The 25,223-nt window shown below is 46.7% G+C and overlaps 2 protein-coding genes across 11 annotated transcripts; one reads left to right on the forward strand and one right to left on the reverse strand.

The window, feature by feature from the left end:
* Window positions 1-537: 537 nt before the first annotated feature.
* Window positions 538-17,418, forward strand: FHIP2B (FHF complex subunit HOOK interacting protein 2B). Of its 9 annotated transcripts, none has more exons than XM_001381939.5 (17): window positions 538-803; window positions 5,725-5,803; window positions 9,469-9,641; window positions 10,340-10,444; window positions 10,587-10,709; window positions 11,110-11,322; window positions 11,495-11,691; window positions 12,006-12,114; window positions 12,450-12,526; window positions 12,810-12,999; window positions 13,539-13,684; window positions 13,843-13,968; window positions 14,265-14,355; window positions 14,601-14,744; window positions 15,189-15,329; window positions 15,596-15,696; window positions 15,909-17,418. In XM_001381939.5, exons 1-17 carry the CDS (start codon window positions 759-761, stop codon window positions 16,045-16,047), a joined length of 2,199 nt encoding a protein of 732 aa, XP_001381976.2. In that variant the 5' UTR covers window positions 538-758; the 3' UTR covers window positions 16,048-17,418. The 9 variants fall into 9 exon arrangements, with proteins under 9 accessions (XP_001381976.2, XP_007476529.2, XP_007476528.2 ...); XM_056813665.1 differs by lacking the exon at window positions 5,725-5,803 and adding an exon at window positions 5,844-5,946 and having other exon boundaries at window positions 582-803; XM_007476468.3 differs by lacking the exon at window positions 538-803 and adding an exon at window positions 929-953.
* A 407-nt stretch (window positions 17,419-17,825) lies between these two features.
* Window positions 17,826-24,399, reverse strand: NUDT18 (nudix hydrolase 18). Of its 2 annotated transcripts, XM_001381940.4 has the most exons (4): window positions 23,997-24,399; window positions 23,380-23,697; window positions 19,485-19,698; window positions 17,826-19,315 (listed from the first exon to the last, which is right to left on the reverse strand). In XM_001381940.4, exons 2-4 carry the CDS (start codon window positions 23,539-23,541, stop codon window positions 18,720-18,722), a joined length of 972 nt encoding a protein of 323 aa, XP_001381977.2. In that variant the 5' UTR covers window positions 23,542-23,697; window positions 23,997-24,399; the 3' UTR covers window positions 17,826-18,719. The 2 variants fall into 2 exon arrangements, with proteins under 2 accessions (XP_001381977.2, XP_056669658.1); XM_056813680.1 differs by lacking the exons at window positions 23,380-23,697; window positions 23,997-24,399 and adding an exon at window positions 21,042-23,373.
* Window positions 24,400-25,223: the final 824 nt, after the last annotated feature.

Below are 25,223 nucleotides of genomic sequence, written 5' to 3' on the forward strand. Positions count from 1 at the left end.
TCCTATTAACTCTCCATATAGTTTATTTGGTATGTATTTGTCTACGCGTAACAATCCCCAGTTAACTGCAAGTTCCTTGAGGGCAGCAACGGACCTTCTTTTGTATTCCTAAGCATTTAGTATAGTGCCTGGCACATAATGGATACTAAAAAGGCTTAAGATTTTTGCTTTTTTGTGTATTCCCAGGGCTTAGCACGGTAACAGGCACACAGTAGGTGCTTAATAAATATTAATTTCGGTTTTGAAACAATCCAGTGAGATAGTGTTATATACATATTAGTTGTATCATTATTATAATCATTGTTGTTATTGTAGTTGTAGTTATCACTATTTTCCCTGCCCCCAAAACAAATGAAATGATGCAAATAAGGCCCTTAGTACGTTGTATTCACTCTTAGTGGGTCTGCCCCACCCCAAATCGGGTCTGGAATGGGATCTGATTTCAACCCAATGGTGGTGCCGGGATACGTCAGGGTTCCTTTCCAGATCTCAGTCTGAGTCTGGACAAGGTCGGGGGCGGGAGAAGGGTGTTGGTTGGGCGGAGCCTCCCTCTGGGGGCGGAGCTGTCACGTCACTCCAGGCAGAGAGCGGGGCCTGTCCCGGGAGGGGGCGGGGCTCGTCCCACCGCCCCGGGAACCACCTAGTCGGCCCCGACCTGTGGCTGTAACATCGCCGCCTCCGCCGCCCGCACGGGGATCCCACCGCCCCTTCAGGCTTTTCCCCCGTCCCAGGTCGGGGCCGCCGCCGCCGCCGCCACCATGCTGAGCCGGCTAGGGGCGCTGCTGCAGGAGGCCGTGGGCGCGGTGAGCCGGGCCAGGGACGCCGGGGAGGCCGAGCCACGGGGCAGGCCTGGTCGGGGCCTAGTCCCGAGGAGCTGGGGCGGGGCGGGGCGGGGTGGAGCCGTCGAGCGCGAGAGGGGCCCCCGGGACGCCCGCCCCACGCTCACGTGAGGGGTAAGGGAGGGAGGAAGGGGCTGCCCTGCCTTCTGGGCGCCCCATCCCCCGGGGCAATCCCCTCCCCCTCCTGCTGCCCTGGCCGCTCCCCTTCGCACCCCTCTCTTTGACCCTCCTCCTTCTCGCCTGTCCCCCCAGCCCCTCATGTCTATTATCTTATTTTTCTACCTCGTTCTCTAGTCTCTTCCACCCCACTCTTATGCCCTTCCTGCTCCTTAAGTCTCCCTCTCTACCTTTCTCCCTCCCCAGTCTCTCTCTTTCCTACTTTTGCTCTTTCCCCAGTGTCTCCTACCCCCATTTATTTCCTAGTCTCTTCCCCCACTCTTTCATCTTACCCACTTCTCCCCCTTCCAGGCTCCCTTACCTCCATCTTTCCTCTTCCCATCTCTCTCTCCTCCTTTTCTTTTCTCCCCTTCCCCAATTCTCACTCCACTCCCAACTCCCCTTTTCCCCAGTCTCTCTTCTCCCGACTTCTCCTTCCCCTGTCCCTCCTCCCTCCATCTATCCTCTCCAAGTTTCTTACCTCCTCCTCTTTACTTCAAGTCCCTTTCCCCAATTCTTTAGCCTTTTCCCCATCTATCTTCTGTCCTTTCCCCAGATCCTCTCCCATCTCTTCCCACTCAAGTTTCTTTTCCCCATCTGTTTCCTTCAGTTTTCTCTTCCCCATCTGTCCCCATAAGTCTCTTCTAAACTCTTCTCCCAAATTTCTCTCCCCTTATCTACCCTCTACTCCTACATCTAAGCCCTTCCTTTCTCATCCACCTCCCTTCCCATCTTTTCCCTCTTCCCTTTCAAGTCTCTCCTTACCTTCTTGACCCCCCACTATAATTTTATCTCTTTCCTCTGTATCTAACATCTCTCCTCCCCTCCCTCGTCAGAATTCTTTTCCCCAGGTTATAATGCTTTTGTAACAATGGAAAAAGACCATTCACCAAATTGAACAATTTTGGATTTTTCTCTAAGGGGAACAGAAAATGACAGAACCATAGTCAGAGGAAACCATTTAATCTAGTTCATAACTGCTCCAGAATCCCCTCTATGGGATACCTGGCAAGTGGTCCTCAGGGTCCTGAGTTCTAGTGAGGGGAACCTGATACCTTCTGGAAGAAAATGTAGAGCTTTGATTATTAGGACTTTTTTTCTTATATTGTCTACTTTTGCCTCTTTGCCATTTGTATGGCTGTCTCCTTCTGCCCCCTGGGGCTAAGTCTTAACATCTTCCATGAGGTAGCCCTTCAGATATTCAAAGACAGTTGTTATAATTCCCTTAAGTCTTTTCCTAACTTCACATAATCAGCCTATACCCCTTCTAACAACAACAACAAAAACCCAGCAGGGCCAGCCTTCAGCAAAATATGAAGTCATCAGAAAACTCATCTTTTCTGTCTTCCTACATCTAGCATAGAACTTCACATATAGTAGGTGCTTAATAAAAGGGAATTTAATTGAATATTCCACAATGAATAATCCTAATCAGTTCCTCCCCCCAATTATCATGACCTTACTTTTACTTTAAAGCTTCCATTCTTAACCTCATTACAGCCAGCATTAGAAATCTTAGGGATAAGAATTATACTGAGGATTTCACTAGTAATAGGGAAATAGTGAAGAAATTACCTCTACCATGAAGGCAAGGTCAGCTATCTTCTATGCAACCTAATGGCAAAATGTTGCTGAGAGCAGTGGTGTCAAACTCAAATAGAAACTGGGACCACTAAATGAACATAAAAATCCCTGTTGGTCTGGGGTCAGGCAGACCTGAGTTCAAATGTGGCCTCAGACACTTTCCAGCTGTGTGACTCTGGGCAAGTTACTGAACCTCTGATGCCTCAGTTTCCTTCTCAGTAAAATAAAATCTGGGTTGTAAAGATCAAATGAGATATTCGTAAAGTGCTTAGCATAGTGCATGGCACATTATAAATACTATCTAAATATTTTGTCATTCAGTCTCTGTCTGACTCTATGACTCCATTTGTAGTTTTCTTGGAAGGATACTGAAATGGTTTGCCATTTCTTTCTCCATTTCATTTTACGGATGAGGAATCTATGGCCAACAGGGTTGAGTGACTTGCCCAGGGTCCCATAGCCAGCAAGTATCTGAGGGAACTTGGATCTTCCTGACTCTAGATCCAGTTCTCTCTTCACTATGCCACTTAGCTGCCCCATCTAAATTTTAGTTATGGTAATAATAGCATATTTTTATTTCATTATTTTTATTAAATAGTCCCCAATTACATTTTTGTCTGTTTCAGCAGCATTCAGAAGGATGGGTAGCCCACCTGCCTGTTGATATCTCTTGCCTGGAGCCCTGAGAGAATAAATGAACTTTCCCAGGCTTATACAGCCAGTATGTATCAGAGGTAGTCCTTGAATCCAGGATACCTTGACTCCAAGGCTAGCCTCACTATCTCACATTTATGAGTTTGATTCATTCACTGTAAGAATAAATGTTGAAATCTGTGGTCCATAATTTCTAGAGAGCTTGGTATAAATACATTGGCTGAGGCTCTGCCTTAATTAGTGCAACATTTTTTCAGAATTTGCTCAACTTTTAACATTTTCTGTCACCAAAATTCAATTACATTGGTCTCTATGTTCTACATGGAAGAAGAGCATAGAAGGATACAATTTTTAATTTAATGGTTGGATATAATCTGTGGATCTGACTTTAAATTCATTCACAAGTTCAAATCTAATCTAATAAGCCAATTAATATTAAGGGATAGTGATTTATAGGGATTTAGCCTCCCTGTGGTATGTATATTTTAGAAGGAACTTTGCCTTTACCTGTTTGACCAAAGAAATGAATCTCTAATTTTGGAATTTCAGGCATGCGTTGAGAGAAAAGGTATTTTTAGGTAGGGTGCCCCTTCAAAAATCACACCTTGGAGACAACAACTTCTTAGAAAGTCGACCCCAGATGATGATTCAAAGTTTTGGAAGTAACTTCACTCTTTTCTTCTCCCTCCCAAAATCCTATCCAACTCTAAATCTGTGATCCTTTAGCACTGGCTACCCTCTCTTCCCTTCCCTCTCCCAGGCCAAGGTGTCAGGATCCCTGTACTTTTTTTTCTTTTCTTTTCCTAGGTTACTGTTACTTCTTAACTTGGGTTGTAACCTCTGGCAGGCGGTTTCACTATCTTGTGCTAGTTCCTTCTGTAGGAACACTGAGTTATTTGCTACTTTGTAAAATAAGCATCCCTTATAAATGGAAAGAATTAGCTTAGCTTTGTAATATTCCTTCTAGTTAGTGATCCCATGATCCTAGGGCTATCTTTTTTAAAAAATGGTATGGGGAAACTTCATTGGGAAGTATACTAGGAAATTCTCCTAGTAATAAACCCTCCCACACAGTCTGTGATCTTCTTAAGATCTATTGGGGTAACTGGCCAGTTGTCAGAATTGTTTCTTTTGATTGGAGACCAGCAAGATTGGCTTTGGGAGCCTGAAGTTAAATAAATGTTAGGTTGGTAGGGACCTGGTCACAGAAGACCTAAAGTGGTTAGGTAGTCTACCAAAAAAATTGACTATACCAAGGAAATATAGGAAGAACATTCTGAGGAGTTGGGGACAATTGGTTAAAAGGAAGGGAAATGAGGAAGAAAATAGGCATTTTATAGTGCCTACTGTGTACCAAATACTGAACTAAATATGTGGTTGACAAATATCTTATTTGATTTTCAAAACCACCCTGGGGAGTAGATGTTAATAGTCCCAATTTTACAGATGAAAAAACTGAGGCAAGTAGAGGTTAAAGTTAAGTTTGCAAAACTACTAAATATAGCTTACAAAATGAGGCCAGATTTGAATTTAATTCTTCCAGACTCCAAGCCCAGCATTCTGTCCTCTAAGCCACATATCTTGGGAACTAAGAAGCCCCAAGATTCAGTGTTCCATACCTGTGCTCCCTTCCCGCTCCTACCAGACTCATTCCTTGTAATTTCACAACATTCATTGTTGATTATATTATGATGTTCTTCCCATTTGGCTATAGTTATTGTGGATATTGTTTTGTGACAGCTTATTTTGCATCAATTTATATATATATGTGTGTGTGTATATAAATATCAGCAGTTTCAATAATGGTCTTGACAGCACCATAAAATCCCTGGCCACCTTAGTTGAGGACAAAGGCTCCTGAAGGGGAGGGGGTGGTAAGGGGAAAAGGTACCAGCAGAAGAGCTGTCAGAGAGGTAGGAGGAGAACCAAGAGAGCATCAAAAAAGTGGATGATAGAATTTTGGATCCAGAAGAGATGTTAAAAATCTAATCCCCCACCCCACCCCAAGTAAAGTAAATGCAGTAGAGGGGAGGTTATTTTCTCAAGGTCACATGGAGTAGCAGAAATGGGATTAACACTTGGGAGGTTCAAGTCAAAATCAGTATTCAAATCCACTATCACAGAAGTCTCTTAGAAATGGTGCTGGGCAAAAGTTTCAGAAAAGACTTGGCGACAAAGCAGGAAGATGGTCGACACCAATTGTGGGATCATGGAGAAGAATGTGGGTTCTAGAGAACTTTAATTAATTTAGAATATTTTTCCATGGTTACATGATTCATGTTCTTCCTGTCCCCTCCTTCCTCCCCCCTCCCGGAGCCAATGGGAAGTCTGGAGAACTTTCTGATTCTAATCTTATAGACCCCAAAAGACTTGGTACAGGGCTCCTTGGGCATCATCAATACCAGTTGGTGAAAATATGTGTATCACTGAAGAGCTAGGGTATCCACTTTAAGTTGTATCTCTCATTCTCTCTCTCTTCCTGGCTGTCTAGCGGGAGCCCAGCATTGACTTGCTAGAAGTCTTTGTGGAGCACTGGAAAGGTATCACTCACTACTACATAGAGACCACAGGTAAGACCTAATTGTTCTGGCTTTGTCTCATATATCATAGGGGAGGAGGTCACATCAGCTTTGTACTACCTGCATCAGAATGGGGAGACCTGGAGAGAGCAGAAAAAATAGCCTAACTGCCAGAATGCAAAATGAGAGACAAGGTAGAAATTAGAATGACCCTTGAGATGAAAGTGCCCATCCTTTTGGCTCTCAATGTTTCTTTGCCTCTGATCTCATGATTGGATCTTTCTGACTGGGAACAGTGTTGGGGCATGGTCCTCCCTCTTCAGAGGATCAAGAGGATGAATGTTTTACCTTCTAGTCCCTGTAGGACTTTGTATCCCCTGGGCATTAGGGTCTAAAAAACATCCCAGATCTTCTAAAAGGTATTTCCCAAGTGAGGACTTTGAGAGAGAACATCTTCTCATTCCTTATCTGTTAAGAGAATTTAGGACAGTAGGTAAGACCCCTCACATCAAGTGATCAGGGTCTAATTGGGTGCCATACACCCATGTTGGACATAGGCTGGCCACATAGTAATCTCAATCTTTATCCTGTACCCTCAGCTCCTGGAGTTTATAATAGCTCTGGCTTAGGGAAGGAGAGTTATTTCAGCTTTTTACTATTCTTTAATAGAACACTAGACTGAGTCAGGAAGTCATGAGTTCAAATCTAGCCTTTTGACACTAGACTGGTCACAGGGTCATGGGTAAGTTACTTTATATTCTCTTCATCTTAGTTTCCTCATCTGCAAAGCACTCACCTCCCAGAGTGTGGTGAGGAATAAATGAGATAATATTTGTAAAGTACTTTGCACGTCATAAAGTACTATAGAAGAGTGCTAACTATTACTATTTCTACCTGAATCAGAAATAGGGAGTAAGCTAGTAAAAGTACACATAACATATCTAGCTATAAAGCCAGCATATGTGCAAAATCAGGGACTATTCTTTTGGAGAAGGGTCAGAAAGGCAGTAATCAGGATGTTCCTTAGCAATCCTGGCACATTTTGGTTCCTATCATCTATTCTATCTAATCTCTACCCTTTAGTCTACATTTACCCAAGAAGTCTGCTTCAAGAGAGCCTTGAGAATAGAAGACATAGGGGGATATTGAAACTCTTCTTCATATATTTGAAGATGTATAATTAGATTTTTTCTTTGCATGTGAAAGGATTAGACTTGTTCTGCTTGACTCCAGAGGGCAGAAATAGAAGTGAAAAATTCGATGAGGCTGATCAAGGCTGATCTAGTCTGGAAAGAAGAGTAAGAGGTGTCCAGAAGTGCAGGACCTGCCTGGAGATGGGGGTGGGAATGTCTCCCTTCCTAGAAGGGGAGGGCTCCAAGAGAAGATGAAATGGTCTCTTGTCAGACTAGTTGTAGCATAAGTTCCTGTTTGGATGCAGGTTGGACCATGTGGCTTCTGAATTCCTATCAAGCCAAGCTACTGGCTTCTAATCTTAGCCTGCCCTAGAGGTATTGGTCCCAGAGTCACAGAGAATTCCTTTGTGACAGAATTCTGGAATATCCAAACTAGACCTCTCTGTCTCTCTAGAAGTAACCCAGTAAAGTTATTCCTTCCACACAGAAGGAGTTAGAGGCATGGTGCCCCCACAATCTGGAAAATCCATGTAAAAATTTTTGGTCTTCCCTTTGTACCAGAGAAGGTCTGAGTTTTTTCTTTTTATTTTATGGGGTGTTTACAGTGTCTTACGGTAAATTTTGGGTTAAGTATGCATTTCTGAGTTTCTAATTTTTTCCAGTGTCATCTGCTGGCTTTTGTGTGTCATCTGTTGCTTCTGCAAATTCCCATTTAGTTTCTTATGTCAACCTATGATATATCAAAACCATGGTGGGGAAAATTGTGATGTGTAAGGCATACCTGTCAGAGGTCATTGGACTTGGAATCAAAAAGATTTGGATTCAAATCCTGTTTAGATACTTACCAGCTGTGTGACCTAACCTCTTTGTGCCTTATTGCTAAAAACAAGGCAATAGAGCTCATAGCTCTAAGGTTCATTGCTATTTGGTCATCTCAATCATATCTAACTCTTCATGACTCCATTTTGGGTTTTCTTGTCAAAGATACTGGAGTGATTTCCTTCTCCAGCTCATTTTTAGATGAGGAGACTGAGGCAAACAGAATTAAGTGATATGCCCAGGATCACACAGCCTATAAGTGTCTGAGGCTGGATTTAAATTTATGAAGAGGAGTCTTCCTGATTCCAAGACTACTACTCTTTCCACTGCACCACCTACCTATCCAGTTAGGTTCATTCCAGTTCTGGGGGGTGGGGTTCCCTGAAACTACTAGTGTCTAAAGTAGGATTTGACCTCAATTCTTCTTGACTTCAGGTCAGGTACTTTCATCTGTGCTCCATCTAGCTGGCTTGGATCACAGACAAAGAGTTCTTCATGTCATAGGTGTTCATACTTAGCTATAAGGATCTCCCTGATATGGGCTACTAGCACTCTAAATCCCATGCCCTGGAGAAAAGGTGCTGGGCAAAGTGCTAAGTGCTAGGAATACAGAGAAAGGCAAAAATAATCCCTGCTTTCAAGAAGCTTATATTCTAATGAGGGAGACAGCATATAAGCAAAGAGGTACATGCAACTTACAGAAAGAGGAAGTAGAAAGGAAACTTTTTTTAAAAAAACACTTCTGAGTTAGTATCAATTCTATGTCTGAGGCTAGATCTGAACCTAGGATCTTCTGACTCCAGGCCTGGTGCTTTATCCACTGTGCTTCCTAGCTGCCCCAGTGGAAGAGAACCTTAAAGGAGACAGCTCTAGCATATAGCAGGAGACCAACTCATCAGCTCTGAAGAAGACCCTATGGGTTAACTCAGAAGCACCAAATCTTTTTTCTTTTTCTAGTGCCTTTTACTATTAAGATTCTTGGTCTAGCTGGCCAAGAACCCCATTCCTCCTCTCACCCTCACTAGCTTCTACCCTGCTAGGTGTGGCCAGAGTAGATAGAGCAGGTGAGAGAACCAGACCTGTGGAAATAGTTGATTTGGTTTTTTCTGTATGCTAATACACAGTTATTGTCTTCTCATTGTTGAAAGAAAGACTAAACAGAGCTCTGAGGAAGATCTTCCAATAGGCCTCTTACTGAGTCAGACTGCTGTTGAAATACTAGTCTTGGACATCAGCCTTCCTAAAGAACCACTCCATCTCTTGAAGACAGGAGAATAATAATGCTACCATCATTTTGATGAAGGTCATTTGTCTAAGGAGTACTTGGGCCCCATGGGACCCAGTTTTGTCTTATTGAAAAGGACTCTCATCTGGGATCCCCTATTTCTTTTCCTCTGTTCTTAGAATCAGATTTGGCTTCTGGATCTGTCTCCATGTTGTGTTCAATGTGCTGTCCCCCTGTCACCCTATAACTTTTTTTTAACCCTTACCTTCCATCTTAGAATCAATACTATATGTTGGCTCCCAAGGCAGAAGAGTAGTAGTGTTGGTGTTAAATGATTTGCCCAGGGTCACACAGCTAGAAAGAGTCTGTGACCAAATTTGAACCCAGGATCTCCTGGCTCTAGACTTGGCTCTCAATCCACTGAGCCACCTAGCTGCCCCCTACCCCATAACTTTCCTCTGCCCTCGAGAGTATACTCATTTCCTCCATTTTGACAAAGAGGTCCTACTAAGTAAGAACTCTTCCTGTACATGCTTTAGATGAAAACACTCCAGCCAAGAAAACAGACATTCCCTGGAGGCTAAAACAGATGCTGGATATCTTGGTCTATGAAGAGAAGCAACAGGCAGCAGCTGGAGAGGCAGGGCCCTGCCTTGAATACCTGCTACAACACAAGATCCTGGAAACCCTGTGCACCCTGGGGAAGGCTGAGGTAGGGCCCAGCACACTCCAAACCCCTTAAGGGGCCTCTGGGCCATATGTGTAGAGGGAGCCTCCAAGGACCACCTTGAATAGTGCTCTTGAAAAAGAAAAATGAAATGCCCTGAAAGGAATGGCATGAATCTGGGAATTCCTAGATTCTGGGGCAGTTAGGTAGCACAGCAGATAGAGTGCCAGACCTAGAGTTAAGAGGATCTGGATTCAAATGTGGCCTCAGACACTCCTAGCCATGTGACCCTGGACAAGTCACTCAACCCCCATTGCTTAGCCCTTACTATTCTTTTGCTTTAGGACCAATACTTAGTATCAATTCTAAGACAGAAGGAAAGGATTTTTTTTTCCAAGTTCCTAGATTTTGTTCTCTTCTCCCATCCTGTAATCCTTAGCCATAGCCCCATGAAGAGGCCAAACTGGGATGGTCATTTACACTGACATTATGAAGGGGAGATCTGGAAGGAGGGGCTATGATGATGACAATAAGGCTTCTCATCTCCTCCAACCTACATTTCAAAGATGGGTCTTTGGGGATTTACCCCTTACCTGCTCAAAGCCCATACCAACATTTTCTCTCTAGGGGATCTGGAATCCCTATGCACCTTTCCCTTGACCCTCTGCCATGCAATATGGGCACTGTTCCCACTGATAGGATAGCAGTCTTCTGATCAGGTCCTCTATTCACTGGCCTCTCAGTATCCTCCAGGTATGCGCCAGCAGGTGTTCCTGTTCTTCAGCAGAATCCTGGCCCAGGTACAACACCCTCTTCTACATTACCTCAATGTCCACCGGCCTGTGCAGGTATGAGCCAATGAAAGCAATTGGGGTGGAAGGTATAGATGGATCACCAATGTAGCATTCTTCCTTCTCCCTCCCCTCTCTTACCTAACAGGACACCCTGCCTTATAGCTTCTCTCTTTCCCATGCCCTTCTCTGTTCCCAGAAACTCCTTCAGCTTGGTGGGACTGCTGCTGGGTCTCCCACAGAAAAGGAGGAGGTACACTTCACCACCATTCTCTGCACCAAGATCCAGCAGGACCCAGCCCTGCTCACCTATATTCTAGAGGTGAGTGTTTGCCCTAAGAGAAGGAGCAGGGGAGATACCAGGGTCCCCTGAAAATACACCTCAGGGTTCTAAGACCCATTAGAGAATGCCAACTTTTCAGGTGCTAGACAAGTAGTTTTATCTCCTCTTGGGGATGGAGAAGGACAGAGAAGTATCCAGAGGGGAGCTTCTATAAGGTTCTATCAGCTCTGTTCTAGTCCTTCTGGGGCTAAATTGAGTCTTAGCATAGATTACAGGTAGAAGGGACCTTTAGTGGTTATCTAATCCAACACTCCATCTCAGCCCTATTTCACAAATGAGCACAGCATAGAGGAATCTCTATGTGACATGTCAGGTAGTGCCAACACCTCTGCCTTTCTAAGGAGAGCCCAAAGGAACACTGTGACTGACACTTTTGCAGGGCAAAAAAGTTGTGGGAAAGAAGGAAACATCTGGCCACCAGGACAAGAGCTCTTCCCTTGAAGAACCCTCCAGCAGGGTCCCCAAAATTGATGGGGAATCCTCAGAGGCCCAAGCCACTGGCACCCACTTTCCAGGAGGAACTGAAGAACCTGACAATGGGCTTGGGGAGAACAATCTGCTTGCCTCCCTGATTGGGTTGTGCAAAAGCAAGGTGCTGGCAAAGAAGTGAGGTGAAAGAAAGGAGGGTGGTAGGTGGGTAGCAGGTACCAGGAAATGTTGGTAGGTAATTCTGGGGAGGGAGTAGATGGGAGAGGTGGAAGAACGGAACCTGTTGGGTTTTCCAAGTCCTCGTCTATCTGATATTCTCTGTCCCCATCCCCTAGAAGAGTCGAGTGGCCCTGAAAGCCCAGGAGAACCTGCTGCTCCTAGTAGGTGTTGCCCCCCAGGCAGCAGCCACCTACTTGGTACAAAGGAGCCCTTTGTGCTCTGCAATGGCAGAACACCTTTGCCAGCTGTACCAGGCCATGCCCAACTTCCTTGACCCTGCTGACATCGCCACCCTAGAGGGCATCAGCTGGAGGTAGGCCTTTGGTTAGAAGCATCCTACCACTGTTGGGGTAAATAGGGATCAAATGTGGGACATCTTTAGTTTATTCACTTTTTCTTACTACCTGTTTCCAGAAGTTATAAGATATCCTAAAGAGATAGATTGCTTCCCCTCAGAGAAGGTACAAACTCTGTTCCTTTTCCCTGGTTCAGAAGCCTTCTCTAGAGACATCGCAGGGGAAAGCATCTAAATGGGCAGGAGACTCTGGGGGCCAGAGCTTCTATAACGTATGATGGGAGAAACCCAGGAGCCCTTCCTTTCCCAGACCCTCTCTTCTTTCCCTATAGGGTACCCAGTGCCCCTTCAGATGAGGCCTCCTTCCCAGGCAGAGAGGCTTTAGCTGCATTCTTGGGCTGGTTTGATTATTGTGACCACCTCATCAGGGAGGCACATGAGGTATGGAAGAGTTGATCTGGGTTCCCAGGATGGAGGGAGCACAGCCCTTAACTTTCTCACTGGAAGATCTATTTATCTCTGATGCCTTTGTCCCTGTCTCCCCATACCATACACCATCTTTGTAGGAACTGCCTGGGGTGGGTGTCTTTAATTGTCTCTGAGTGATCTGAAGAAACCAAGACATAAGTTGAGTCTCATCTTCCCTACTCTTTCATTCAGTTAAATTCATATTTATTGAGGATCACCTGGATGCCTGCATACTGTGGGTGGGCACATGTTACTAAATATTGCTCCTTAATTCAGATGAGGTGTAAGATGTGGTCTTTTGCCCCAAGGTTGTTGCAGGTGCCCTAGCAAGGGCTGTGACTGAAAAGCTGTTTGTTGCAACCCTGCAGCCTCAACTCTTGCATGTGTAAGTAGTCATCCTCCTCCTGGCACACACAGAGGGGAGGCTAAGACCTGATGTTCCACCTCTTCACCCTTCATCTTCTAAGACCACAGACATCTCAGGCCATAGTAATCTTCAATGAAAGCCACTGGCCTTTGCCCATCAGATGCACAATGCTGCTCCAACCCTCCGGAGTCAGTCTTTTCCTGATTCCTCAATTTGATTCCCCAAACTTTATTATGGATGGAGAGGGAGACAGAAATCTGGGAAACTGCTGCTCTTGCAGGCCTTTTCCTTTCCTTCACAGAGCAGAACAGAGCATCCTGACCTCCACTGCCCTCCTGACAGCCCTACTCCACCAGCTTTGCTCCCCAGCCCTGCTGCAGGAAGCTGTGGATTTTTTTGTGGGCTCAGACCGGCAACCTGAAGCTCCTGAGGACAGCCCCCATTCTCTGTGCTCTCACCTCATTGGACACTGTGACCATCTCTCTGATGAGGTGAGAATTGGAGGTGGCCCCAGTTTCTGGGTTCCCTCATCTCCCGGTCCTGAACCCTTTCTTTAGCTCAAAGCTCTGTGGCAGCTTTCTAGGACCAGGAACTTTCCTAAGATGTTTCATCTTTTCCTTGACTCTTCAAGCACAGAAACTCCAGGTTTTAATAGTCAATTAGCATCTTAGTGTGCAAATATTTTTTGCATATAACAAATCTATATAGGGTCTTATAATTTGCAAACACTTTTCCATCTGTGAATTACACATGGCAGGTATCATTGACCTTGTTTTGCTAGAGAAAACTAAGAGACAGTCAATTAACGTGCCCAGGATCACACAGAAAAAAACTGTCGGACTTCCTGACTCCTAGTCCAGGATTCTTTCTTCTCCCCTATACTCTCCCTAAAATCATGTCACTCAGAATCCAAATTCAGAGTCCAAAGCCTTGTCCTCATGAGCATGGTAGCTGAGCAGGCTCCATCCCTGTGGCCCCTGTCTGACTCCTCCTCCATGCCCTCTCCTATGGCCTTCTCTGTCCCTCCCAGATCAGCATAGCCACCCTGCGGTTGTTTGAGGAGCTGCTACAGAAACCTAATGAGCAGATCGTCCACACACTGCTCCTTCGGAACCTGGAGGGCCGCACATACGTGGCCCGGGGCTTGCCTGAGCCAGAAAGCTATGAGGATAGTCTGTAAGTGACAGTGTGGGATTAGGGGAAGGGCAGATCACTGAAGGGAAGAAGAGGAAAGAAAGTGGGAGGGAGAAAAAGGGAACAGGAAAGAAAGGGAGGGTTGGGAAGGGAAAGGACTGTCCACAGCACACACTCATTTGTCACCCTTGCCCTTGCAGAGACCTGGAAGAAGACCCTTACTTCACTGATGGTTTCCCAAACTCTGGCTTTCAGCCTACCCCCAGGCTTCCAGCTCCCACTCCCCACCTGGACGGCAAAACAGCAGTGACAGAGATTGTCAACAGGTGGGGAGTCCAAGGCTAGAGCTTGGTTCTCCTCACTTTGGACAGGGAGAACTTCTAGAAGGGTAGGGTAAGGGGAATTAATGTTCTTTGGCACAAGAAATCTAGCCTCTATGGCCTCTCAACTAGCAATTAGAAGAGCAGGCTAAGGGCCAGGAATGACCTACAGTCTCATCTTCTGGCCACTGACCACCAACTATGGGAGATCAAGCAGGGCTGAAGAAAAGATGCCAGACTCAGGTGGAATGCTCCTGCTTGAGCTCTTTAACACCTGGCTGCCTCCTTTCTGTATCTCTTAGTTTTCTCTGCCTGGTCCCAGAAGAAGCAAAGACATCAGCCTTTCTGGAAGAGACTGGTTATGACACCTATGTCCATGATGCTTATGGGTTGGTGAGTTTTTCCTTTCTGGTTCTCTTGTCTCCTATCTTCATCCTTTCTAGTGTGAAGATCATTTTCTTCTTGGGACATCACTCACTCTCTAGACACAAACTCTTCCATTCAGAGTACTTTAATTTCTGAAGAAGGGCTGAGAAGCTGACTTCTTCTCCAAAGTATATAAGAAAAAATAGCCCTGATTTCCATCAGGCCCAATGTCTCAAAGCCTGCCTAAACCCAGCATTTCTGCCTTATCTCAGTTCCAGGAATGCTGTTCCCGGGTTGCCTCCTGGGGTTGGCCTCTGGCTCCCACCCCCCTGGATCCCCATGAGCCTGAGACTCCATTCTTTGAGGGTCGCTTCCTCCAAGTGCTTTTCAATCGAATGGCACGGATCTTGGATCAGGTAGCAGGATAAGTATAATTAGGCGAGCACCACAGCTTGGTCTGGGTAAGGCACTAAGGAAACAGCATGAGGAAAGCACCCAGGATAAAGCCAGGGCTTATGTCAGCCACGATGGTGCAGCAGCAGGATGACTGATTGTAGGGAGCAGGTTTCTTATCAGGGTCTTGGGTTCAAATACTACTTCCCTTCTTTCTGCCTTCCCTTCTTCCCAAATCCACATACTATCCCAATCTTCCCCAGCTGGGAAGCCCCATCATGCCTCTACTCTTCCTGCCCCAACATGCTCAGCCCTCAGCCCCAGGGAATCCATGACACACATATCATGTGAGTCTTGCCTCCCCCGCACACGTTCACACTGGCCAGGAGCCTGTTTTGGGGAGGGAGTTGGAGAATGCTCAGAGGGCCCCCCTCAACCCTTAACATTACCCACAATGTCCCCCACAGCCATACAGCCTGAATCTGCAAGTGACTTCCGTCCTGTCCCGCCTAGCCCTATTCCCTCACCCCCACATCCATGAATACCTCCTGGACCCCTACATCAGCCTGGCCCCTGGCTGCAGGAGTCTCTTCTCTGTGCTTGTGAGGGTAAGGATGCTGAAGCACCAAGGGGCAAGCTGAAGTGGAAAGGGGATCCAGAGGCTGGCTCACTGGCCACAATATGGTGTCAGAGGCAGTAAGGCATCATCCACAGTGGGATGTTCAAGAGGGATGGATACCTCCCTTTTCCTTCCCTACCCCAACAATAGCCCATGACTGGCACCTCCTAAGGAGGGGCCACAGGAAGAATTCCAGATCCCACTGCTGTGCCCCCTTACCCCCAGCCTTGTGGATATCTCTTTTCTTTTCTCTAGGTGATTGGAGACTTGATGCAGAGAATCCAACGGGTGCCCCAGTTCTCAAGCAAACTACTACTAGTTCGGAAGCAGTTGACTGGGCAGGTCCCTGGAGAACAGTAAGTACTTGTTCAGGGAAACTTATGCCTTGAAAGATGTCCTGGAGGAGAGGAGGTGGGGGATGGCCCCAGACACCTGGGGTAGGACTCTGTTATTTGCCTGTGGCAGGATTCTCTGTTGGGTCCTGTAGGTTTTAGGGAAGGGGAAGGGATACCACTAGTCCATGGGTAGCTGTGTGGCTATTGCCCTTTGCTTTTTTTTTTTCCTGCAGAATGGACCATCAGACTCTCCTGCAGGGGGTGGTAGTGCTTGAAGAGTTCTGCAAAGAGCTGGCCGCTATTGCCTTTGTCAAATTCCCCCCAAACAGTCCTCACCTGAACCTGCCCCCACCCCCACAAAGACATGTCTGAGCCAGAACCATGGGAGTTGGGGGGACTCCATGTCTACACCTTTGCCTGAAGGCAGCCTCTTCCCCTGGCATGCCTCGCACTATTCTCCCAGGAGTTGGGGGAGGCCTGACTTTGCCTCCTCAGACCTCAGCGATGGCGCCTGCTTTTCCAAGGCCATTAGCACTCAACTCCTAGCTTGTAGACCATATCTTCCAAGGCAGAGGTTCTGAAAGGTGCCAAGGAAGCAGGAGAGGAGGCTACAGCTGTTTCCTGGACAAACAGCTTTCAAAGAGTGAGAGGAGTGGGGCAGATGTCCAGTACTTATCAACTCTGATTTTTGTATCCCACTACCTCCTCTCTCCCGTTCTGGTAATCCCTGTTAAGCAATGAGCAGAAGAGAGTAGATGGCTATAAGGCTCTTTAGTCTTGGGGGGGGTGGGGTGGAACCTATTTTCATACTAAGCATCAAAGAACTGCTAAAACTTAGACCCCATCCTCCCCCCCCCCCCAAGCTTTACCCAGGGGGATATGGGCAATGGAGAACTTGAGGAGGCCCTCTCTTCCTCCTCTGCCCTTCCTTTGGGCAGTTGCAAAATTCCCAACTGCAGCATGGCAAGCACCCAAGGTATGTTCCGCACCCAGGCGGGGGCAGCTGCTAATGAGAACCTTGATGTGAGTGCAGCCAGGGTGGGAAAGAGCCTGGGGAGAAGAGCAAAGAGCCAGCCTGTGGCTGGTTTCTCTGGCGCCCTCTGAACCCGTCTCGGCAGGTCCCTGACACCTGGGTTGAGGCACTAGGATCCAGGAAGGGCTGTGCCCTTAGCAGCCCGCCCAGCTCCCTGCCTCTGAAAGGAACACTCATCTAGGGAACATCGGGCCTCAGCAAAGTTCTGAATGAATAAAGCTACAGTCTTCATCAGCCCACCTGCAGACCTGGGCCGGGCAGGGGCTGGAGGGAAAGCAGCCAAAGCCCGTGTCCCACTCCCCATGTGCTCTCTGCTGCTGATGCTGCCACCTCGCTCACCCTGGATCTGTCTCAACCTGCAGCAGGCGGTGCTAGGCATTACCTCACAAGACTACAGTTGTTGGCTCCCCTCCCAGGCAAGGAGCAGCAGCATCCCAAAGCCCCTTTCCTCTTTTCCTGGCTGCCTTACTCGGGAAATCAGACTCGGTTGCCAAGGGGGTAACATGCAAGGGGAGGAAACCCACTGACCTCCCTCATGGGAACTTATCTGGCTACTGCTTTCTCAGGGTGGGCATATGGTGGCCAGCCTTGGCTGCTGGGGATACATTGGGAGGTCTGGGAATTGACTTCTCCACTTCTATGCACTTTGGCCTATGCATGGTGCCCTCCATGAGGCAGCATAGCAATAAAATGGTGTGGTTGTACAAACACGGTGACTCCTTTTCTACACTTTGTAGCCCTCAACTAGAAATCACAGGGAAAACTGCCCGCTACAGCACTGTGTGGCCACAGGGGCAGAAAGCACTCTGGGGTGCAATTCCCTTCACTGGGGGTAGCTTGACTCGTGCCAGACTAGGCTTTTAGCCAAGAAGGCAGTTTCTGTTTTTATATTCCCCTTTCATCTCTGAGACATTTCCTTCTCAGGTGGCTGAGACTGAAGGGGAGCCCCCATTAAGGGTCATAGACCCATGTCTTCTCTTCCTGTGATTCAAGAACCCCAGACCACCCAAGCAGGACCAGCTTTCACCCAGACCAGAGAAGGTACCACCAAACTTGTGAAAGTACAACTAAAACACCCCTGCCTTTGCTTCACAAAGTCACCCAGGCAGGCATCAAGGGGAATTTGATTCAACATTTATTAAGCACTTATATACTATGTGTATGATTGGATATAAGGAAACATGGCAAAGGTCCCTGCCTTCAAGGAGCTTACATTTCTACCATAAGGACAGACACATACAGAAGCTTAATACAAGGTAAATGAAAGAATTAACTGGGGGGGGGCATAACTACTTCAAGGGGAAGTGGCACCTGAGCTTATCCATGAAGTAGTCAAAGATTCCCGACAGCTAGAGATGAAGAAGGGCACTCTTAAATTCATATAAATACACAGAGAGGGGAGATGAGTTCCATCATAGCTAGTAGTCTGGTTTGGTGGGAATGTAGACTTCATGAATGGAGCAAGTATGAAATAAAGCTAGAAGCTTAAGAACAAGTCGGGTCGTAGAAGGCCATAGATACCAGGGGTACAAGTTAATATAGAACTATCTTTGAGCAGGGCAATGATATGGTCAGACACCCATTTACTCAGAAAGGGGCACCCTGCAGCACTGGAGACGCCTCCATTTTACCCTTCTACTTACAGACACAGGCTTCAGCACTGTGCAAGAAGATAAAGGTGTTACCATTGGCCAAACTGTCACTAGGGATTAGTAGGCATGGCTTCCATCTGCAGCCAAGCTGTTTTAATAGCCTCAGACTCTAATATGAGTAGGCTTTCAATCTGTCTTTGGTGACCAGTCATTGGGCTCTGAACTCTGCCCAAGTTCAGTCATTGTCCTTTTTGGCAAGCAAAAGGCAGCACTTATAGGTTGTTAGAAAGACGGTGACCCGAGAACCAAAGGCCCTTATCTGCCCTCAGGAAGATCACTGTGGACTCGGGCAACCTAGAAGATTCAAAATCATGGCTGAATGGCATCAGTGCCTAAACACGTGCTCATTTCCCAGCATCTCAACTGTGGATGGGGACAACAGACACTTCTTGAAGTCTCTGTAGGAGGTGACTTCGCAAGCCTTCCTCTTCCACCTGCCACCAGGAGAAGCTGTTTCCTCGAATCTCAGGTGGTTTGTCCAAGACACCTGGGTTTTTATGGGCCACTGTTACCAGTACATTCAGGCAGATACCATCAGCATGGTTCTTGCCCAGATGTTGCAGCCCTACTATCCCCTGGGTCTTCACTATCAGCTGGGGCAGTGCCAAGCACTCTTTAAGGAGTCGAAACATAGACACCATTAGGCTACCATTCTGGTCTGATAGGGTAGGTCCACAGGCTGTGATGGGCAAATGGAGACTGCCTACTGTACCTGCCAGCACCCAGATATTCTTGGCACTGGCAAAGGCTGCTATGAGCCGCTGGCAGATAAGCTTGCAGGGAAGTTCTTGAGGCAGAATAGAAGGGTATCTAGCTTTCTCATAATAGTGGGAACCCAGTCTTATGAGAGGCAGGATGTCATGGGAACGAAGTGGAGTGGGCAAGGAGGCTTGAGGGTACCATTGAGCTTGCAGGGACTCCTCATCTGCCTCCTCAGTAGTCTTCAGGATCCCACCTGAGAGAAGGGAGAAGTAAGTATCAGACATGAAAAAAAAATGTCCTCTTTGGCACAGAGATTTATACTAGTCAAGATTATTTTAGGACAGTCAGTATGTGAAGTCTGAGGAAACAACAGGGAAGTGAGGTGCTTCCTGCCCACTGCCTACCATATTGGGGATGGGTACCTGTGGGCTGGGCGAGGAAAGCAAAGCGGATCCATCGGGGACCTCGCTCTTCCACTGCCAGTAGTGTCAATGGCTCACACTCCAGACCTGCCTCCTCCTTCACCTCCCGTCTCAGTGCCTCTAGAATAGTTTCTCCAGCCTCCATCCTCCCAGCAGGTAGATACCAAGATCCGTGGCACTCTCTTTTGGCTTCCTGGATCATTAACACTTCACCCTATGGAAAGAAAGAAAACCTCCCATCCCAACCATGGTCCATTCCCCGAGGATTGATTTTCAGGCAAGACAAATAGCACATTCACTTTCTTATCCTCCATCAAAAAGGTCCACAGTCCCTACCAAGACCTCTCTGGGTTTGTCAAGCATGAAGACCTTCCCTTCTCCCAACCAGGAACTTAAGAGATGTCTCAAATACTGTAGTAGGGATTTATATGGCAGGCATGAAATCACCAGAGCACTATTTGCTAGGATTGCCCCTGATATTCCATGGAGTCTGAAACATGTTGACTCCCCTCCATTTCAGCAAGTTCCCTTTGGAAAGCAGGTTTACAGGAGCCTCATTCCCCATAAGTGTCTGTTCTGCCCTCCCTGCTAGATTTTAAGCTATTAAGAAATATCTCTGACTTGTTTTGAGGAGTCTACCTCACAAAGCGGTAAAGATCAAATGAGATATGTATGTACAAGTCCACTCTGCCTTCCCTTTGTTGATCATCTCCAATTTATCCTGCCTATACATATCTTGTCTGTATATAGTTATATTTTGGCTCTCCCATTAGTCTGAGAGCTCCTTGACAGCAAGGGTCTGATTTTTAATCTTTCTTTGTACTCCCATTGTTTACCACTGTGCCTGGCACATAGCAGGTGCTTACCAATTGCTGCTCCACTGACTTTAAACCTTACCCAGCAAACCTTAAATGTCAGCTGTCATCATCCTCATTATTTTAATACCTTGAACCTCACAAATTCTGCCCTGCCTCAACTCTGATGACTTCTATCCCTAATCTCCCATAGCCACTCACCACTTGGGTGGTCAATCTTACATGATTGTGTTCTTGCCATTACTTGAAAGTGTTCTACCTTAGAGATCATAAATTAGGAAATTCTCATCTTTGAAATAAAGCACTTCCATCTCCTCCAGAAAGCCTCCTCTTCATGACTTTTGGTCATCTGATCTCTCCCTATTCTGTCAGCCACATCCTCTTCTGACTTCATTTGCCTCCCTACCCCATCTTGACCACAGGGTCAATTCTTTCAAAGTTCTATTCTACATCCTCGAATGTCTTTGTCCTTTGGCTTTCTTGCCCTGCTAATTTAAAATCCTATCTGTGGATGAGCTCCTTCTTTCTTCTCTGCTCCTATTCCTGAGTTGTCTTAAAGCAGAAGTAATGAAAATGTCCTGATGGGGTCCTAGAAATGTATGCTAATAAACCTTAACTGGGCCCTCCCTTGATGAATGGCAATTTTTCTGATTGTTTACTGATTCTGAATCACATTCCCCTCCCCAAGCATTCCCAACTTCCTTTCTCCTCAAACCCCCAATTCCACTCTCACCCCACTCACTTGTCAGTAGTTGGCCTCAATCTTCTCAGTCAAGTAGGAGGTAAAATCTGCCTGAAAATTCCCTAAACTCTCTTCCTTCACACCTCAAAGTCTGTGTCACAAGCTATATCCTTCTCCTTTCCTCTGGTCTCTGAGGAAGACAGGGCTCCCTTTCTGGCCACCTGTGCCCTTGACTCCATCTTCTCCCACCTTCTTCAGGACCTGTTCAAATGTACACTCTCCCATCTTTGGGCTCTTCCTTTTTCCTGACTGCTTCTACTTACAAACACATTCAGGTCTCCCCTTAACTTCAAAAACTCTCTTTTACCTCTGCTATGTCCTCAAACTATTTTTTTTTCTCTTTAGAAAGAATACATACTTCTAATCTTGCTTTTTGATCAGTCACTTTCTAGTCTTCTCTCTCAGGAGGTTCCTTTCCCAGATGCTTAAAAACACCTGGGGGTGGTGGTGGTAAGAAAAGGCTCCTCACTTTTCTCCTTTTAGTATGTTTCTCACTTAGTACTCTTAGTCTCTCTCTTCTCTGTCTCATCTGTCTCTTATTATCTGCTTGTCTCTCTCAGAATCTACCCCTCTCTCCCTCTCTCTTCATTCCCCATCTCTCTCTTCTGTCTCTCTCCCTTCCTTCTTTTTCTTTTAGTATCTGACCTCCCTCCCTCCCTCTGTGTCACTCTCCCTTCCTCTTTCTGTCTTCCTCCCCTCCCTCTCTCTTCTTTCTACCATTCTCTGTCTCTCTTTCTCCCTCCCTCCCTCCCTTCTAGTCTCTTTCTCTCTCCATATCTGCCTCTTTGTCTTTCTACAAATGTTCCCTGGATGATCTCATCAACACCCTTGGCTTCAATTTTCACCTCAAGGCAGATGACTCCCAAATCTTTATCTCCAGATTCGACTCCTCCCTTGCATGCCAATCCAGGACTTCCATCTGCCTGCTTGATACCTCCCATATCAAGATGTCCTGTCTGAGCTTCAAAGTCAGTGTGACCCAAACTGAACTCCTCATCTTGCCTCAAGAAAACCTGCCTTTCTTCCTGACTTCTCTATTTCTGTTAATGATACTACCAACCTCCCAGCCACACAAAGTTGCAAACTTAAATAATCTTTAATTAATTCTCTCCTTGAGACAGCTAGATTGCAAAGTGAAACAAGTATTAGGCCTGGAGTCAGGAAGACTTGAGTTCAAATTTGACCTCAGAAACTTATGTAGGACACTGGGCAAGTAGCTTATTTAACCTCTACCTCAGTTTCCTCAAATGTAAAATAAGGGTAATGATAGTACTTACCTCCCAGGATTGTAGGGATCAAATGAGATCATACTTGTAAAGCACTAGCACATAGACACATAGTAGAGGCTTAAAAAATGCCTATTCTAGAAATATGAACGATCAACTGTGAAGAATTAAACAATTACCAGCAAAGCAAATCTCCAAGACATCCCCAAGGGACTCATGAAGAAAAATGCTGTCCACAGCCAAAGAAGAACCGGGTGGAATCTCACCGCAGCCCAAAGCATGCTATCTTCCACTTTATTTCCTTCATATGTTTTTTATTGTGTGATGTCTTCTGTCACAGCATGAGTGATATGGAAATATGTAATTCATGAAAGCACTGGAATAATCGATATCAGACTATTTGGGGGGAGGGGGCAAGGGAAGGGAGGGAAAGAATCTGCATCCAAATTTTCAGAAAGTAATTGTCATTATTTCTACATGTAAAGGGGGGGAGGGAAGCCTATTCTCCCCCATATCAATTCAATAAGTATTTATTTCCCCAATAGAAAATAAGCCCTTTGAAGGCAGGAACTGTTTTGTCTTTTTGTCTCTGTAATAAATGCTTACTGAAAAGCAGGACAATTGCTAAGGCTTCCTCCTTTATTCAAGACCCAGCTCAGAAGCTACAGTCAGGAGGCTTTCTCTTTGCATTCTATCTGGATCTTTCCTATACATTTATTATATTCTAACTTGCATGTGCTGGCTTGTGAGTTCCTTGTGGTTAGTGATTGTGCCTTTTTTCTCATCTGCCTCCTTAGCACACAACACAGTTAGTGTTTAATAAATAAATGTTGAATTGAATTCTCCATCCCCTGTGCCAGTTAGCACAGTGCCTTGGACTTAGAAAATATTCAACAACTGTTTGGAGTATTAGACCTCTTTGGACATCAAACCTTAATAAATGTTGGTTTGTTGAAATGAAAACAGTGCCTGATTGTCCAGTCACCACCTTTCCAATAAGGGTGATCTTCTTTCCCAAGCCCATGGATTAAGAAAGGTCCGGGCTCTAGGACCTCTATCTGTGTGTGGGGGTCCCAAAGGCCTTTAGAGTCAGGGTCCTGGCTGCCTCTCACCTGGTTGTTGAAGAAGACAGCCAGCACGATATAGGAGACATTCTTCCTGAGCTGTGCAGGCACAGGTGGGCCCTTTGAGGGCACAGAGTCATAGTCCAGCACCGGCAGTCCCTGGCCCCCCAGCATGGCCTTCAGATCCCCAGCCAGGCCTGAGGATGCCATTGGCAAGGACTGGGGGTGAAGAGCAGGGGCGGGAAGAATACAGGGATGGAGAGAGGTGGGACGGGCGGGCACCCTGAGGATGGGGACCAGACTGGGTCACGTGAGGGGAGTTGTTGGGGTAGGGCAGGAACTCTGGACGAAAGGGACAGGTGGATCCTTAGGAAAAGAGGTGGAAAAATAGGATTATAAACAAACGACCCCGGCGGAACACGTGGGACAGACAGAAACCGGGGGCCAAGGACTCAGGGAGGCCAAGGTCAAGGTCAAGGTTAAGGTCAGAGTCAGCGCCCCGAAAGGCCGACGCCGGGCGGGGTGGGGTGGGGGAGTAAGAGGAGGAGGATAGATCCTGGCCTGGTCAGATTGCCGCCTCCGGCCCCGCCTCTCCCTGGAACCCCAGGAGTGTCCCCTCCTCCCCCCGCCCTCGCTGTTATGACGTCACTCCATCCAGGCCCCACCATTGGCCTGCAGGAACAAGGAGGTGGAGTCTGCTCTTAAAGGAGCCGAGACCGTGCAGTGACCGTTCAGACTTCCGTCCGGCTCGCGCTGCCCCTTCGCTTCTCCCTTCGCGGCTGCGTGCTGATGTAACCGCCCCCTAGCTATGGTCGGTGAAGTCACATACTCAAGGGGAAGGGGGAGTGAGGTGTGGGAAGGCACCGAGGTGACGTCACAGAAAAGCGGTGCCTTTACTCAGTGCACCTATCGTCTCTCGCCTCCGCCCCCTTCACTCTCTCATTCCAGCTCGACGCTGCCACGCAAGCATTCCCTCCTTGGGGACCCCTACTAGTACTACCCTGTGGCGAGGCTCATCCATCCTTCTTGGCCTCTGGATCCAAGCTGAACAGTCAGCCCCTCTTCTATGCCTTAGTCCTTCTGACGCTGGAACACAACCCCCGTCACACCTCCGCCCCCAAACCACTTCCGATTCCTGGCTAAACATCCTCAATTTCTTCTGCGTGATCTTGTCCAAGTCACTTAAATTCAACGTCATCCATAATATGGGGATGATAATTACACCGACCTCCCAGGGTTGTTGTAAGGATCAAATGAGATATTTGTAAAGTACTTTGCAGATTTTAAGGTGCTATTATTTTTATTGCTATTCAAATCCTATTGATACCTAGAAGTGTCCACGTGGAGTCTAGAAGCCCGCAAACTTATAGGCTAGTAAGATTCGATGACCCCCAACTTAGTTAGCTTGAAGGTGAAAGTCCCAAGTTTGACCTTGTCACATGAGAGTTTCTCCCAGAGGGAAAGTCCAACTTCAGGAGTCTCAGACTAACTAGACTAAAGTAGTTTAAGTGGGGAGGGCTAATCCCACCAGGTGTTAAGTATCTCTTTTGTCCCAATGGTTTCTCCCCTTAGGCCAAAGTCCTTTACCTCCGTAGCCCTGCCCTTGGCTGGGCCTTTCCCTTTTGTGTCCATTGTAAAGCATCAGCCCCTCACTGTTATTCCTGTCTGAGACTACTCTTTTTCCTGTTACCTTTGTAAAGCCAATCAACTATCCTTTTCATCCTAAATCCCCATGATGGCCTAGAAAGGTATTTAAGCTTCCCACTTTAAGGGCTCTTTGGAGTCCTCATCTAGTTTGGTGGCACTCCCAGGGGTAAAGTCCCCGGGGGAAGGGGGGGGGGTGTTATAGAACCTGTGAAAGTTTTGTAAGGAAAGGGCCAAATGTTGGACTT

Source organism: Monodelphis domestica, chromosome 1 (genome assembly GCF_027887165.1).
Source record: "Monodelphis domestica isolate mMonDom1 chromosome 1, mMonDom1.pri, whole genome shotgun sequence".
NCBI lineage: Eukaryota > Metazoa > Chordata > Mammalia > Didelphimorphia > Didelphidae > Monodelphis > Monodelphis domestica.